At 39.0% G+C, this 17,480-nt stretch overlaps 1 protein-coding gene and 1 pseudogene across 1 annotated transcript; both read left to right on the forward strand.

The window, feature by feature from the left end:
• Positions 1-4,725: 4,725 nt before the first annotated feature.
• Positions 4,726-6,576, forward strand: LOC133226750 (hemoglobin subunit beta-like; annotated as a pseudogene).
• An 8,925-nt stretch (positions 6,577-15,501) lies between these two features.
• Positions 15,502-17,160, forward strand: LOC133226753 (hemoglobin subunit beta-A). Its single transcript, XM_061380626.1, has 3 exons — positions 15,502-15,656; positions 15,785-16,007; positions 16,907-17,160. The coding sequence occupies exons 1-3, from the start codon at positions 15,571-15,573 to the stop codon at positions 17,033-17,035; spliced, it is 438 nt and encodes a 145-aa protein (XP_061236610.1). The 5' UTR covers positions 15,502-15,570; the 3' UTR covers positions 17,036-17,160.
• The last annotated feature ends 320 nt before the right edge of the window (positions 17,161-17,480 follow it).

Genomic DNA, 17,480 nt, shown 5'->3' on the forward strand with positions numbered 1-17,480 from the left:
CTTTGTTCTTTCATCCAGGTTTCTGTGCTGTGGTTAAAATGAGAACACTGACTTAAGTCTTATGCTATAGAAGTATTTTTTGGAGGTAATATTTCAGAGAAAGGCTTGATCTTGATAGGTTGTTCCAGAGGTCAAAGATAAGACCAAGTAATTATTCTATGGCTAGTGGAGGTCACTGGTCATCTGATAATCCTGAAAAAAGAAAAAAGTGTTATGAAGAACACTAACCAAACTTGAGCTATATGTTTTGGCCTGGAGAATACAAACTGAGCCATGCAGAAGAAATCTTGCCTTGATAACTGAAATTTTCTATGAAAATTGATGAATACATTTCTTTATGATTTTTGAGTTTTGAACCAGAACTAAACAGGGCAAAATAAGAGCAACTTTTCACGATTTGTGCCTCCTTCTCTAGTCTCTAGCAAAGATGAAATGTTTTTGTATACAAGGTGCTGGATTCCTCATCAAATGGATGTCCAAACAATCTGATGTGTGTAATATCTTGAGACAAAATATGCATATCGAGTCCCCTTTCAGCACTATAAGTTTACTTTTAAAATAAAGGAGAGAAGCAATCCATAGCAATGCTCTGGGGTTGGAAGTTGACAGAGAAAATGGGAGAATGATATAACACAGTGGGGGTTCAGACTGGGAGTCACTGAAGCCAATGTCAGGTCTATAATGATGCACTTTTGTGGGAACATGGTCATGAAAGTCGCTCAACCTCTTATAAAGAAGGAAACAGATGTTGTATCTATTTGCTGGAAGGGCAGCCTGAGACCTTCTCTTCATTACGTACTATCTTCTTTTTATTCCCAGCTCCTAGGCAACATGATATTGATTGTCTTGGCAACCCACTTCAGCAAGGAATTTACCCCGCAGATGCAGGCTTCCTGGCAGAAGCTGACAAATGCTGTGGCTAATGCTCTGGCCCACAAGTACCACTAGATGCCTGGCCAACCATGTTGGTGCCTATCTGAGGGCCCAGTCTCCCTTCAGTTCCTGTCTTGAAGACAGAGGGGGAGAGCTCTGACTCCAGACATAACTCCAATATAATTCAAATGAAATAAAAATCATGGTCTATAACGACTGTCCTTGTATTTTCTCTTTGTTTTTATCTTTTATAAGTTGATTCAGAAAAAAAAAAAAAAGCTTTACTATTGGAACTGGGAATATTGGAGATTGAAATTTTGGGGAGGTTATAGAAGGAAGCCTAATAAGATTCTATAAGAATGACTTCAGTGTGTAGTTAATTTTATGAGGGGAATGTAAACTCCTGAGACTGGCAAGGTCTTTAGAAAAAGGAAAGAAATGGAGTTACTGTAGAGAAATGCAAAATGATTGTTAATAGTGAGTTGTTAGGACACAAAGTAGGGGACCTGTATAGTCTGTTATTTGTATAAATGCAGGATAGAGCTCTTTTTGGTCTACTTTAATTTAATATAGAAGTCATATATTTTATAGTTGTAAGTGCAGTGAAGATGGTACTTTTTAGGCACCCAGTCAAGGACTGTGCTCTCAGTTGTTTCCTTGCATCTTCAATGGTACTAATGTTATATGACTTGGGAGCTCTGTGTCCTGGAACACATTACTAATTCTATTAAACCTTCGCTAGAGATAAAGGCCATTTATTAGGGAAAATGATAAATTCACAATTCATCCTTTCAGGTCTAATGGACAGAAGATAATTTGGCCCTTTAATAGCAGTGGTAGTATAAAATTAGAAAATTTGCTAGAGAGACCAGAAAAATCAGGAAATAAAGCTATTGTTTCATGCAAAAAGAAGATTCTTGAACAGGAGAGTGACATAATGAATAGGATATTGTAGGGAAATTGATCCACGTGTGTGTATAGACCAGACAAGGCAGAATCTACCCTGAATCTGGGATTAGGAATTGGCTATGATTATAATAAAGCTATAGGTAAAGGACTCAACTTGACAGAAGCAAGGGAAGTAAGACTAAAAAATCAAATATTAGACCATTGTGGCAAAGAAGCCTGAAGACGTGAAACACAGTGAAATGATAGTGCAATAGTCATGGATGACAGCCACGTTCCCTATCTGGTGAATGAGCAGAGGAAATTTCTTGACAGAAGAAGGAAAAAACCTAGACATCTCTTGCTTGGAGCTGGTAATGAGCATAGCCACCCTTGTAAAAATCTTTTCAAATTTCTGTACTCAAGCCACTGGCATAAAGTGAAAAGCCAAAGCCTTGGAATTAACAGACAAGGTCAAAGTATTGCTCCATTGCCTCAAAACATTTAGTTAATATTTTTTTAGAATTAGTTTCCTTGTTTGTGAAGTGAGATAATTATCTCTATCTCTGCCTCACAAATGATCCCTACCACCCTCACTTCTGAAGTTCCAAGGAGATGTTTGTAAAGTGTGTTGTCTGTCATTTTGCCAAGGTAGTGGTAGTGGTTTATCTGATGTTCTATGATCTAGTTTTTTGTGCCCTGTTTCACTGTAGATTCTTGAATTGATTCCATTGTTTCTGAGCTTCATATCTAGCTGTCTAACTGCTTAATATCCCATGTTGGATTGCTCAAAGGTGACTCAAATACAGTATGTCCAAAACTGAACTCCTGATCATTTCCTAATTTATTTCTTCTAACTGAACCTTCTTTTTGTGTTCCCCATCTTAATGACTATGACATCATCAACTGCTGAAGTCTGAAAATAGAGATGGTGTTTCTTCTGTTGGAGTTCTCCAAGCAGGAATACTGGAGTGAGTTGCCATTCCCCTCTCCAGATCTTCCTGGCCCAGGGATTGAACTTCTGTCTCTCATATTGTAGGAAGATTCTTTTGTATCTGAGCCACCAGGGAAGCCCATAACATCTTAATGATTATGACATCATCAGTTGCTCAAGACTGAAAACAGAGATGACAATTATATTTTCCTTCCTACTACAGTATCATTCTATATGTCTCTCATTTGTTCTATTCCTATATTCATTTATACACTGAAGGCACAATAATTTTTGAAAAATACAAATCAATCATGTCACTCCATTTCTTGAATTTCTCAATAGTTCTATTTGACTTCCAGGTTAAAGGAAAAAAAAATCTGTAACACAGTGTAAAAATTATTCATAGCGTCTTCCTATCACAAAATATTTCCCTGTCATCTGAATCACAGTCACACTGTATATCTTTCTATATACAAATCACATTATTTAAATTATTGTCCCTGGTAATTTTTAAACGGCATTATGTTATATAATGAATCTGTATTACAGCATGTGATGCAGATTCTTCTCATTGCTGTAAATATTTCATCATTTTACTGTACCATAATTTAGGAACATTAAAATTGCTACTGAATTGAGATTCTGATGCACATTGATGCTATAAGCATTCCTCTACATATCTTTGGATGCACACAAACATGCTTTTCAATTGCCAGGTCATAGGTGTTGCACATCCTCTGCTTCAGTAAGTGAAAGCGAAAGTCACTCAGTCGTGTCTGACTCTTTGCAACCCCATGAACTACACAGTCCATGGAATTCCCCAGGCCAGAATACTGGGTAGCCTTTCCCTTCTTCAGGGGATCTTACCAACCCAGGGATTGAACCCAGGTCTCCCACATTGTAGGCAGATTCTTTACCAGTTGAGCCTACATGGAAGCCCAAGAATACTGGAGTGGGTAGCCTATCCCTTCTCCAGAGGGTCTTCCTGACCCAGGAATTGAACTGGGGTCTCCTGCACTGCAGGTGGATTCTTTACCAGCTGAGCTAACAGGGAAGCCCCTCTGCTTCAGTAGACACCAACAAATATTTTCAAAATCAATTGTACTGTTTTACATTATCATTAGCAAAGTATGAACACTTTTCTTTATATACAGCCTTGCAAAATGTTGGAATTGTCAACCTCTCGTCTTCTGTATATTCTTTTCCCTCTTCTTTCCCTTTTGTTACATTATTTTCCCTTCTCCTAGGCCCTTCTTCCATCCATCCTTCCTCCCTTCCTCCCTTTCTTCTTCTTTTCTTCCTTTCTTCCTTCTTTCCAGGTATGCTGGTGGGTTTATATTTGTATATCATTGTAGTATTATTTTGAATTGAGAAGAATGAAATTTGACTTGAATCTTCATTCCTGGGTCCATTTTCACTTTTTTCCTGAGGATGCAGATGTGGAAATTTCTGTACTTGGTGTTTTCCCAGAAATCCTGTCAGACTTTATCAAGCTGAATAAGATGAATCTTGTTTGCAAGTCCTCTGAATTTTCTCTACAGTCATATCATAAATATCAGATATTTTTCTTTATTTCTCATTAAATTGTTTCCATTATCCATAAACCTAGTTCAGTAGCTGCTCCATGTTCCATAAACCTAGTTCAGTAGCTGCTAGAAAGACAATATTTATGATTTTTCATTAACTTGATGGCGATTTAGTTCAATGAAGGGAATGGGTGAAAATTGAATTTTGTGGCACAGAGTATTTTTACAAGCAGAAAGAAAACAAGTTAAATCTATGACAAAATATTTATCCATTTCAACCTCTTACAAATATTTTCAGAAACAGAGTGAAGCTCCATACAAAGTCAACTTGATAAAATATTTCCTTACTAGGTCTTAGTTTTCTTACCTATTAATTCAACTTTTTAAATTCATAGATAAACTGTACTTCATAGGCTTAAACTGTAAGATACATTACACAACATCAGACTGAAATATTTAAGCATAAATGAGACTGGGAATATATTTATAGAGGCAATGGATGGATGAAGGAAATGAAGCTAAAAGATAAGAACAGGGAGAGTAAAGTTTCTGAGTCTAGACACACTGGATCAGCCAATCACAGATGAAGGGCACTGAGGAACAGGAGTACATCTTACATTCCCCCAAACCAATGAACTTGTATTATGCCCTGGGCTAATCTGCTCTCAGAGCAGAGAGGGCAGGGGGCTGGGTGGGGCTCACAAGCAAGACCAGGGCCCCTACTGCTTACACTTGCTTCTAACACAACTTGCAACTGCACAAACACACATCATGGTGCATCTGACTCTTGAGGGGAAGGCTACTTGTCACTGCCCTGCAGAGCAAAATGAGGGTGGCTGAAGTTGGTGTTGAAACCTTAGGCAGGCAGGTATTCAGCTTACAAGGCAAGGAGAGTGAATGTCAGCTGGGTGTGTGCGGACAGAGCCATTGCCTGAGATTCTGGCAGGCACTGACTCCCTCCTTCCTTATGCTGTTTTCACCCTGTAGGCTTCTGGTTGTCTACCCCTGGACTCAGAGGTTCTTTGAGTCCTTTGGGAACTTGCCCTCTGCTGATGCTATTATGGGCAACGCTAAGGTAAAGGCCCATGACAAGAAGGTGCTAGACTCCTTTACCAAAGGCCTGAAGCATGTTGACCACCTCAAGGGTGTATTTGCTTTGCTAAGTGAGTTGCACTGTAAGAATCTGCATGTCAGTCCTGAGAACATCAGTGTGAGTCTACGGGATGCTTAATATTCTCCATCTTTTTTGTGTGTGTGTGTGGTTAAGTTCCTATCATGAGGAGAGAGTTAAGCAGCAGGATACAGTTCAGAATGGAAAAGAGATATTCTGGTTACATCACTATGGATTCCTCAGGAACATTTAGTTTCCTTTACTTTCTTTGTTCCCAGCCATCATTTCCTCTTACCCAATCTTGTTTTTTTCTGTTTGTTCTTTACAGTATCTTCTTTTTATTCAAACATTTTGAGTATTTAAAAACACTTTTATATTTTAAGTCACTTAAAATTTTATCTCATTTTTTCCCCTTACCTCTTCCTTTCAAAGCAAGGGAGACAAAATGATGCATTGTGTCTTGAAATGGTTCAAAAGAATAAAAAATGATAACAGGCTATGGACTAAGACAGAAAGGCAGAAACATTTCTAAGAACAAGTTCAGGCTGCTATCAATTCAGTTCAGTCACTCAGTTGTGTCCAACTCTTTGCAACCCCATGAATCATAGTGGGCCAAGCCTCCCTGTCCATCACCAACTCCCGGAGTTCACTCAGACTCATGTCCATTGAGTCAGTGATGCCATCCAGCCATCTCATCCTCTGTCATCCCCTTCTCCTCCTGCCCCCAATCCCTCCCAGCATCAGAGTCTTTTCCAATGAGTCAACTCTTCGCATGAGGTGGCCAAAGTACTGGAGTTTCAGCTTTAGCATCATTCCTTCCAAAGAAATCCCAGGGCTGATCTCCTTCAGAATGGACTGGCTGATATGGGTGGGTTCATATTAGGAGTATCATCTACACTTCAGCCATCTTTCTACTTATATTCTAGGGGCACAGCTTGGGATGAGACTGAAATACTCTTTAGTCCGAATTGGGTGCCTCTGCTAACCATGTCCTTGTTTTTTTATTCCTTCCACACAGCTCCTTGGCAAAATACTGGTAATTACACTGGCTCAAAACTTTGGCAAGGAATTCACCCCAGAGTTCCTGGCTGCCTATCAGAAGGTGGTGGCTGGTGTGGCAAATGCCCTCACCTACAAATACCATTGGGATCCTGGCCATTTTCTTTAAAAAAAAGAGAAAATTTATTTTTAATTGATTGATGATTGGTTTACAATACTGGTTTGATCACTATCATATATTAACAGGAATTAATCATAGGTGTACATATATCCCCTCCCATTTGAATCTCCCTCCCATCTCCCACCAATTCACACTCCTCTAGGTTATTACAGAGCCCTATTTGAATTCCTTGAGTGGATGAACATTGTGATAGCTTACAGTGAACAGTGTCAGATTTGTGGCCTCCAGAGGAGACAATTTCGATCTGGGGCCAGAGAAGAGGCTTGATCACTCAGAGCTTTTGCATGGAAGAAATTTTATTACAGTGAAAAACGGACAGAGGAAGCTTCTGAGATAGACATCAGAAGGGGAACTGTAGAGTGCCCTACTTGCTAGTCTTATCAAGACCTTATATACTTTTTCCTTTGGTTACTAACAATAGAAAGGTCTTATTGAACCCTCTCTCACAACATACATTTTAAGAGAACAGGATTAGTCAGAAGAATCTTAAGAAGGAGAACCAGGTCCTCAAGTAAGATGCATTGTTGTTATATAATCATTAGTACAAAGTTAAGGAAAAACATACCTTTGAGCAAGATGAATTGTTTTGTTGTTTAATCATTGAAGTGAAGTGAAGTTGCTCAGCCATGTCCGACTCTTTTCGACCCCATGGACTGTAGCTTACAAGGCTCCTCTGTCCATGGAATTTTCCAGGCAAGAGTACTGGAGTGGGTTGCCATTTCCTTCTCCAGGGGATCTTCCCCACCCAGGGATCTAACCTGGGTATCCCACATTGCAGGCAGACAATTTACCATCTGAGCTACCAGGGAAGCCATGGTAGAAGGTCAGCCTTATTCCTTGGACTGACTTTTTCAGCAATTAGAGTATATTTTGAGCCTAACTTTAAAAATAGGAGGTTTGTTGCCAAACAGAAAAGGAATTTCTTAACACTTTGATGAGGTAAAAATAAGGATTGACATGTTTATGAACAGCATTACTATGGCAAGACAGCACAGATAACCCTGTACTGGTCTGCAGGTCCTGAACACTGCACTGTCTGGTTCCCAAATTCCATCTGTAAAAAAGCAGCTTCACTCATTTCTCCAAGCAAATCTTAGGAGCAAACGAGTCCACGTAAGGCTTCTGTCTCTGGTGTAACTAAAATGGAGGAAAATGGACTATTGAAAGGGATCATCTACTTTTTCAGAGAAGACAAACGATGGGAGGTAGGAAAGCATTATGTTTTAAAACGACTTGAGTCTTGTAGGTTTCTGTTGGTCTCTCATGCTTTTCCTATTTGGAGAGTAAGATCTAATCACTTGAGTTACATAAGAGGTTTGGTAAAGATCAATCAGTCTTTCTCTAAGAGACTTGGCCACTGATACTACATCCACCACAAAGGAGAATACCTAAACCATGAATATATCCTGCACTGGCACCATCATTAAGAATAGGCTTGGAAACAGGACTTGATGCCACTTCCTTCTTTGTCCTTCATCTAGTAAATAGGCCTCTTTGTGTCTGTGTTAGTTGCTCAGTCAGTGTCCCATTCTTGGCAACCCCATGGAGTCTGTCTGGTTTCTTCGTCCATGGGATTCTCCAGGCAAGAATACTGGAGTGGGTTGCCATTCCCTCCTTCAGGGGATCTTCCCAACCCAGGCATCGAAGCCAGGTTTCCTACATTGCTGATAGATTCTTTACTGTCTGAGCCAGCAAGGAAGCCCTTTATCTTTACTTTAACCACCTAGGTTATGCATGGGTTTAAAGAGCTCTGGGCTTAAAGAAAGTTAGTCTTAAAGATTGTTGTCACAACTCAGAGTTGAAGAAAAAATGTCTTATGTGACTAAGACAAAGCAATGTAGAACAAAACATTTTTCCTTTTCTCCTCCTTGAGAGCTCCAGATCCCTTGAGCACCCTGGATTCCTTATCAGTCTATCTAAGAATTGACTCTCCAATTGGAAGACTTGATTTCCCTAGATTCTTCTATTTTTTACAGTTTAATTTTTAAGTCATTTTTCAGTTGTGATATTGCTTCTGTTGTTTTTTATGTTCCTGTTTTCAGGCCACAAGGCATGTCAGATCTTAGTCCCCTGAACAGAAATAGAACCCTCACCCCCTGCATTACACTAAGCCTTAAACACTAGACTGTCAGGAAGGCCCCAGTATTTCCCCAGATTTTATCTTCTGAACTTGGGGAAATAAAATCCACCCTCAAAGGTATGGCTTCTGCCTGATAAATAAATTTCAGCTCAATTTCCTGATTCAGTTTACTCATTTTCACCCCCTAAGGATATGGGAAAGTCCCTAAGGGTCTATTGATAGGGAGGCTTTGTGTCTAATATGAGAGGACAAGGGGAATGAGAAAAGGAAGGTACCTCACATAGTCAATAATGGATGAAGCTTCTGCCTCAAAGCACAAGAACTATTAAGAAGGTTTAAAATATAGACAGGATACTGGCATTGCAGGGAATCATGGAAAACTTCAAACCTAGGCAGAAACTTCAGGCTAATTCTGATCCATATCCACTAATTACTCAAGAAATAGTGTGCTCAATCAGAGACATAATGATTACTCAAGAAACCATTATTAACGTTTCCCTTTTTCATACTTCCCTTGCCTGCACATTGTAGGCAACAATGCTACATTACATCAGATGTTCCCAATCTAATGCATAATCTCCCTCTCCCACTTGCCCCAAATAGCCTCCAAAATTAACCCCAACCTCCCATTTCAGGTAAAGCTCAGTGCTCGCATAACACTTGCTTGAATCTTTTGACCTTGGCATCAGTGAAATTTCCAGTATTGCCTAATGAAATTCTTCCAAACCCTCCCACTCCAAACTTTGCACATTTCTTCCTGTCTAGCATACTCACCCTGTGTGCTGTATAAGGGTTTCTGCCTTTTATACTATCCTACATGATTACCATGTCTTATACAGCAAATCCACCATAGACAGTAAGTGTACGTTTATTAAATGAAATAATCAATGAATGAACAATTATTTCTTGTGTCAAAACTCCTGGGAGTAGAGGACAATTTTAAAAATAGGCTATTGTACAGTGTTTCTTTGGTTTAGTGCTACAATATACAATGAGGAAACACACAGGAAAGTAAATCACTGATTAGATATTTGCTTTCTGCTTATAGGTAGTACAATATCTTTAGAAAATTTTTAACTTTTTATTTTATGCTGGCTGCTGCTGCTGCTGCTAAGTCGCTTCAGTCGTGTCCGACTCTGTGCGACCCCATAGATGGCAGCCCACCAGGCTCCCCTTTCCCTGGGATTCTCCAGGCAAGAACACTGGAGTGGGTTGCCATTTCCTTCTCCAATTCATGAAAGTGAAAAGTGAAAGTCAAGTCGCTCAGTCATGTCCGACTCTTAGCCACCCCATGGACTGCAGCCTACCAGGCTCCTCAATCCATGAGATTTTCCAGGCAAGAGTACTGGAGTGGGGTACCATTGCCTTCTCCATTCCAATTAAAACTGTTGTGATAGTTTCAAGTGCACAGCAAAGTGACTAAACCATTTATATACATGTTTCCATTCTCCCCCAAACTCCCTCCCATCCAAGCTGGCACATATCATTGCTCGACTTCCCTGTGCTATACAGTAAGACCTTGTTAGTTATCCATTTTAAAGATAGCAGTGTGTATATGTCCATCCCAAACTCCCTAACTATCTCTTGTGAAATTTTTTTTGTCATATGTAAAATTGGAAGGACTTCTAGAACCTTCTAACTTAAATAAACTGAAGTGAAGTTGCTCAGTCGTGTCCAACTTTTGCGACCCCATGGACGGAGTAGCCTGCACCAGGCTACTCCATCCATGGGATTTTTCAGGCAAGAATACTGGAGTGGGTTGCCATTTGCATGCATTTCTTTAAATCTATATCATGCTCCTATTGATTAAATTTAGGTTTGACTACCTGAAACAGAACAAGTTGCTTCCCAGGTTATAGACAATGCATTACAGTTCACTTTTTCACAACTATATTTTGAATTATCTGAAGGCAGATGAGCTTTTAAATATTTATTTTTTTCTCATGTCATTATACATAATAGGCACTGAGAATCCTTTACACCCCAACACTATGTTTAAAAACCACAGGGTCACATCACAGAATCAGAGACATTTCAGGAAAATTTTGGGAAGTTTCCTTTCACATTCTTGAGCACAGAAACGTCATCATAAAATTAGACATTAGGAGACAAAGAGATTTTCAAAAGGTTTGAAAGAGCGTAAGGGGAGACTGTGAGTTTCACAATCTCAAATGAGAAAACAAAATACACTTCTTCCTTCTAAATGTTCATAAAAGTTTTAAAAATATCTGAAGAACTTACTGTATTCTCTTTTGTTCTTTCACCTTTGGAACTGCCAATCAGTCTAGGCAAGAAGTTGGGACTGAAAATCCCAATACTGGAGAATTCAAGAGAACATCACTGGGGTGGGACTTGGATGAAGTTCAAACAGTTGCTGTATTGCTGGTGTGGTGTCTCCATGTTGGGAGTGAGGAAGTCAAGGGATGGAAAGAGACTTGGAAGCTTGTTATATGTTTTCATTCCTTGTTAAACTGGAGGATCTGTAAAAGTCTAAGAGTAAAATTAATTCCTTAATATTTGATTTTATTTGATAATTTATCCAATAGTTACTTCTAGTTCCTCCCTATCATGTTGCTTTCTAGATCATGTTCAGTATGTGTTAATGCAGATGGGGTATGTGTGGAAGAAAGAAAGATGGAAAGAGACCAGAGGCAAGAGAGAAGAACAGAGGCAGGGAGGGAGACACAGAGAGTCAGAGACAGAGAAAGGGAGGGAAGAAGAGGAGAGGGGAGAAAGGAGAGGAGAGAGAGAGAGAAGTAAGTAATGTTGTGCATTGATTTCCATAAACATTTTAAAATCAGCCAGTTGAATGTCATGGGAATTTAGGATGCTATTCTAGATTTTCTATCTCTTAAGCCTCAGAGAAGTGCCCTGAATGTTGGCTTTGGGAATTAATGCCTTATGTATTTGTCAAGGGTGACCAGTCTGAAGCCACGGTTCTGCCTTTCCAGACATACAGCTTCAAATTTTACTTGAGAAAGACTGCCCCTTTGTTCTTGATAAATCAAGACCATCGCCCATTTTTGAGGTAAATAAAAGCTAATTCTGAATGAATTAAAATCTGAGCCCAGTGGGGGAAATATTAATATGGAATTGATAAACAGACACTAACTGGTCTGTAATAATTAGGATATATTTTTTCAAAATTATGGCTATGTTGATTTCACTGTTTTTAGAAAGAAATTTGACCTTTTTAAACATGAATTAGACTATAACATTCCTAAACTATTCTGTTTATGACATCTGTTTCTATGAGTTCTGCTCTTCATGAAGCATTTACTTATTTTGTTGTTGTTTTATTTTATTTTAGTTTATTTTTGAAACAGTGCTAAAACTGAGGTAACTAAGATATTGTACATCTGGGGAAGAAGAGTAAATAATAACTGCTTTATCTTGTAATAAATGCGAATGGAAAATAACCAAAGAAAATAGCTACTTTACCCAGAAAAATATAGATTAGATTGCTGAAATATTCTACTTGGATAATTAAAAATTGAACAGCAGAGCATGTACAAAAGAATTCTAGCTGAATGAAATTTTTGAACCAAATGATGAAACCACACATCTCTGGATGAAATGTCATGATTCTCCTGAAGAAAGTCAATATTCATCCCCTTAATTATACTCAGAATAGGCCCAGCCTGGTATAGAACATTAGGAATTAGGTCACCTTGCCAGACTGCAATAAAGGAAAAGAAAAAAAAAAGTCTATCTCTCTCTCTGCGGACTTGTGTGAGTTTGTGCATGTGTGTGTATGCTCAACAGGGCTTTAATCAAAGTAGAGCAGACATGCGGTAGATCCCTTCACAGAGTCCAAGAAAGCTCACGATGGTGAAGATGGTAGTGGGCCTAAGAAGCATTCCAGAACTTTTTAGTGGCAACCTGGATTTGCACTTTAGGGTCTGAACATAACCCCATTTATATAACTATTCACTCTTCCTTATTTTTGCCTGAACTTTTGATGTCTGATAACAACTTTCAGACTTGTCCCTGCAGAGTTAGAAGGAAAAACCCATTTCACTCTTTAATCATACCAAGTAGCAAGCGTGAAAGATAGCAACAACTCTTGCTCTGAGACTTGCATGATGGTGGCTGCAGCAGCAATCAGTACAAAAGAGGGACTCATAGACCATTCATAGCAAAGGAAGATATAAAAAAGAAGACCCAGTAGAAGAATTTGTACATGTATACACACACACACACACACACACACACATGTATACTGGAATATTACATATGACTCAGGTATAAAAAAGAATGAAATTTTGCCAGTTGCAACAACTTGGATGAACCTGAAGGATATTATGCTTGGTGAAATGTCACACAAAGAAAGACAAAATCTTGTATGTTGCAACTTTTACGTGGAACACAAAAAGCAAAATAAACAAATTAATATAACAAAGCAGAAACAAACTCACAGGTATAGAGAACAAACTAGTATTTACCCATGGGGAGAGGGGAGGGTCAGGATAAGGGTAGGGGATTCAGAAATACAAACTATTGTGTATAAAGTAGATTAGCAACAAGGATATATTGTACAGAATAGAAAACATAGTCAGTAATTTATTGCAACTTTAAATGGTGCATAGTCCTTAAAAACACCAAATCACTATGCTGTGCACCTGAAACTAATATTCTAGATTAAATATTTAAAAATAATTAATTTAAAGCAAATGAATTAGGGAAATCATCTCTGAAAGCAGAAAAGGATAGGGGAAGTCTTCAAGTACATGCAAATTTCTGTCAGTCAAGACAGCAAAATTGTAGCCCTGACAATTTGACTCCTTTACAAGAAAATATAGGAATAGACTATACTACTATTTAGTAAATTCTGTGAGTTTTCCATAACACAAACATCCTGAAGAGGCATGTCCAAAGTTTCCCAGAAGAAGTCCTTTCACTCACATATGCCTGACCTCTGATATCAGGGATGTGAATTAGGGTGTTTAAAAGAGTACAAATATAAAACAATGATAAAGCCAATGGAGATTTCAATTTAATCCATTGAAATGCAAAACCTAAAGGTCCAACCAAAAGTAGCTTTTTGTTTTTAACATTTAAAACACTTGAAAGATTTCTTTTCCCAGAAGTCAACATATGGAAATTTTTTTCTAAGTATAGACCAATAGTTAGAGCCTCTTTGTTTGAGGGTTGCAGAAAAGAGTGTATATAAATTGAAAATGTTTAAATTCTATATTTTTTACCCCTATAATCTTTTGTGGGCATATAATTCTGCCCTAACTTCCAGAAAGCTAGGCAAGAGCCAAGACTTTTCTACGTGTCTGAAAATATCAGAATGAATTTGTTCACAAGTACTTGAATGGGAATGGGCCAGGTTAAAGGGGTAAAGAATCTTCATTTACCTAGCAATGATGGAAAAAAATATTTTGGAGGATGGAGTAACGAAAGCTGGACATTTATGAATTTCTTTGTAACAACTAGAAATGCAGAAGTTCTTTCCTTCTAGTTCACCTAAAAATATATTAGTTGAGTTACAGAGACATAGAGCTGAAAGAATGAGAGATTTTTTTAAACATGTTTTGCCAGTGATGGCAAAGGTGAGAGAGAGGTGATTCTAGACATCAAGTTGTCTGAATCAGGAGAAGGTTCTAAGGAGAGAGATCATGGAAAGTAAATATATATGTTCTTATCCTTACTGAAAGGAAGTAGAAATTGAAGAAGGGAAGATGCAGAAAGTACAGATGGTAGAAAGTAGGGGAACCTCAGGGAACTCTGAAGTTCTGCTGAGCTCAGAAATGCTTGCTGCTTTTGCTTTTTTCATTGAATCTTCTAGTAGTAAGAAACAGACCTCTATACCTCAGAAGTTTTTTTCTTGCCTAAGAAGGTAAGAGGATTTATTATGTGGGTGGGAGGAGGGGCAAAGAGAGAAGAAATATTTGAAAAGCTGTAGATAATGAAGAATAAATTTTAGAGAAAGAAGGTATAAATAAAGTATATAGAGAAAACAAAATTATGGATGAATAAAATAGAAGTAATTCTTATGAACACAGTATTCTTAGAGGCTTAGAGAAAGAAAACAAATAATCCGATTCAAGCTGGACTGTCTTTCCACAATTTTATCCCTCCTGTTAAATCATGGAGAAGCTTCTCTGTTCTTCCAGACACTTTCCCAGGTCAGTCCATGAAGAAACAAGTTATATGCCTCTACTAGTCTTTGAACACATTACCTCTCTCGGGGTTATTGAAACCTTGGGGTTATGATTGATTTTTCATTTATTTGTATTTCTTACTACATGGAGAGGTCTCTATGTTTTCACATATGGATTAATGGAGTAAGTACTTCACAGGCCCTCTCGATCCATACTTATTCTATTTTTCTATCATTATTTATTTGGCCATAAATTAAATTAAGAAAAAATTAAATGAGTAGATAAGCAAATGAATATTTGTTTTCATACCGGAACGATTTAATCCCAAACAAGCAAACAAAAGAGATGCGTATTTAGAACAAGGGCAGAGGTTGTATCCAGGTTGTACTTGTAATTCTTTTGCATATTCTGAAGGCACAGGAGATGATCCATCCACATAGTCTTAAGTCGAATCATAGTGGACAAATCCTTTCCATTTTCTGGAGCCCGGAGTCTTCATTTGTGTAATAAGAAAATTGAGGAGGTGGTTTCCAAGAGGTTACCTTCGTTGTGATTCTAAAATCTCTACAAGCAAACTTCCTAAGGAAGATGACTTTAATAGCAATTTGTATTGCTGGAATGACTGAGACCTAGAGATGCCCAGAAAGAGGGCTGATGGTCTAAAGTCAGTGCCAGGAAGACCAAGGAGAGCTATGACTATCATCGTTCAAGCCTCACCCTGTGGAACCACAACTTGGCATGAGCCAATCTGCTCACAGAAGCAGGGAGGGCAGGAGGCAGGGCTGGGCATAAAAGGAAGAGCTGGGCCAGCTGCTGCTTACACTTGCTTCTGACACAACCGTGTTCACTAGCAACTACACAAACAGACACCATGCTGACTGCTGAGGAGAAGGCTGCCGTCACCGCCTTTTGGAGCAAGGTGCATGTGGATGAAGTTGGTGGTGAGGCCCTGGGCAGGTAGGTATCCCACTTACAAGGCAGGTTTAAGGAGAGTGAAATGCACCTGGGCGTGTGAGGACAGAGCCGTCCCTGAGATTCTGAAAGCTGCTGGCTTCCTCTGACCTTGTGCTGTTTTCTCCCCCTAGGCTGCTGGTTGTCTACCCCTGGACTCAGAGGTTCTTTGAGTCCTTTGGGGACTTGTCCACTGCTGATGCTGTTATGAACAACCCTAAGGTGAAGGCCCATGGCAAGAAGGTGCTAGATTCCTTTAGTAATGGCATGAAGCATCTCGATGACCTCAAGGGCACCTTTGCTGCGCTGAGTGAGCTGCACTGTGATAAGCTGCATGTGGATCCTGAGAACTTCAAGGTGAGTTTGTGGAATCCTCAGTGTTCTCCTTCTTCTTTTTATGGTCAAGCTCATGTCATGAGGAGAAAGCTGAATGGCAGGACACAGTTTAGAATGGAGAAGAGGTATTCTGGTTAGATTACTAAGGACTCCTCAGAACCGTTTAGACTCTTTTAACCTCTTTGTTCACAACCAGCATTTCCTCTGATTCATTCTTGTTCTCTGTTGTCTGCAATGTCCTCTTTTTAATTATATTTTTTATTTTGAGGGTTTAATTTGAAAAAAAATTATATATCAACTTTAAAAATTGTATCTAATATTTCCCCCTTATCTGTTTCTTTCAAGGAATAAAATGTTCTATTGCTTTTTGAAATGATTCAAAATAATAAAAATAATAACAAGTTCTGGATTAAGTTAGAAAGAGAGAAACATTTCTAAATATATATTCAGGAAGATATAGGTAGATTCACATCAGTAGTAACAACTTCACTTCAGTCATCTTTGTGCTTATATCCTACGGTCACAGCTTGGGATAAGACTGAAATACCCTGAATCTAACCTTGGATTTCCCTCATAGCTCAGTTGGTTAAGCATCTGCCTGCAATGCAAGAGATCCCAGTTCGATTCCTGGGTCGGGAAGGATGGCTGGAGAAGGGATAGGCACCCACTCCAGTATTCTTGGGTTTCCCTTGTGGCTCAGCTGGTAAAGAATCTGCCTGCAATGTGGGAGACCCAGCTTCTATCCCTGAGTTTGGAGGATCCCCTGGAGAAGGGAAAGGCTACCCACTCCAGTATTCTGGCCTGGAGAAATCTATGGACTGTATAGTCCATGGGGTTGCAAAGAATCAGACACGATTGAGAGACTCTCACTTCACTCACCTGCACTAACCCTGCCCTTGCTTAATGTCTTTTCCACACAGCTCCTTGGCAACGTGCTAGTGGTTGTGCTGGCTCGCAATTTTGGCAACGAATTCACCCCGGTGCTGCAGGCTGACTTTCAGAAGGTGGTGGCTGGTGTGGCCAATGCCCTGGCCCACAGATATCATTAAGCTCCCTTTCCTGCTTTCCAGGAAAGGTTTTTTCATCCTCAGAGCCCAAAAATTGAATATGGAAAAATTATGAAGTGTTTTGAGCATCTGGCCTCTGCCTAATAAAGACATTTATTTTCATTGCACTGGTGTATTTAAATTATTTCACTGTCTCTTACTCAGATGGGCACATGGGAGGGCAAAACACTGAAGACATAAAGAAATGAAGGGCTAGTCGAGACCTTGAGAAAATATATCAGTATCTTGGACCCCATGACAGCAGTGGTTGTAAATAGCTGATGTTATGGAAAACAGGCTTTGCTCCTTAGCCTTACTCTCCCTTAAAGAATTCAAGTTGCAGCTTGATTTGGGAGTTAGATATTGCTAAATTTTATTTAAATAAATTATGTTATTTACCCTTTCTTGTAAATGTCTTCTTTCTCTTTAATTATCCAGAATATCACTT

Source organism: Bos javanicus, chromosome 15, assembly GCF_032452875.1.
Source record: "Bos javanicus breed banteng chromosome 15, ARS-OSU_banteng_1.0, whole genome shotgun sequence".
Classification (NCBI taxonomy): Eukaryota; Metazoa; Chordata; class Mammalia; order Artiodactyla; family Bovidae; genus Bos; species Bos javanicus.

Bases quoted from the DNA above. Each gene is read 5' to 3' on its own strand.
- LOC133226753 (XM_061380626.1), top strand. From the start codon at position 15,571: ATGCTGACTGCTGAGGAGAAGGCTGCCGTCACCGCCTTTTGGAGCAAG. The intron at 15,657-15,784 runs GTAGGTATCCCA...TTCTCCCCCTAG, and splicing joins GGTGGTGAGGCCCTGGGCAG to GCTGCTGGTTGTCTACCCCT. The intron at 16,008-16,906 runs GTGAGTTTGTGG...TTTTCCACACAG, and splicing joins TGGATCCTGAGAACTTCAAG to CTCCTTGGCAACGTGCTAGT.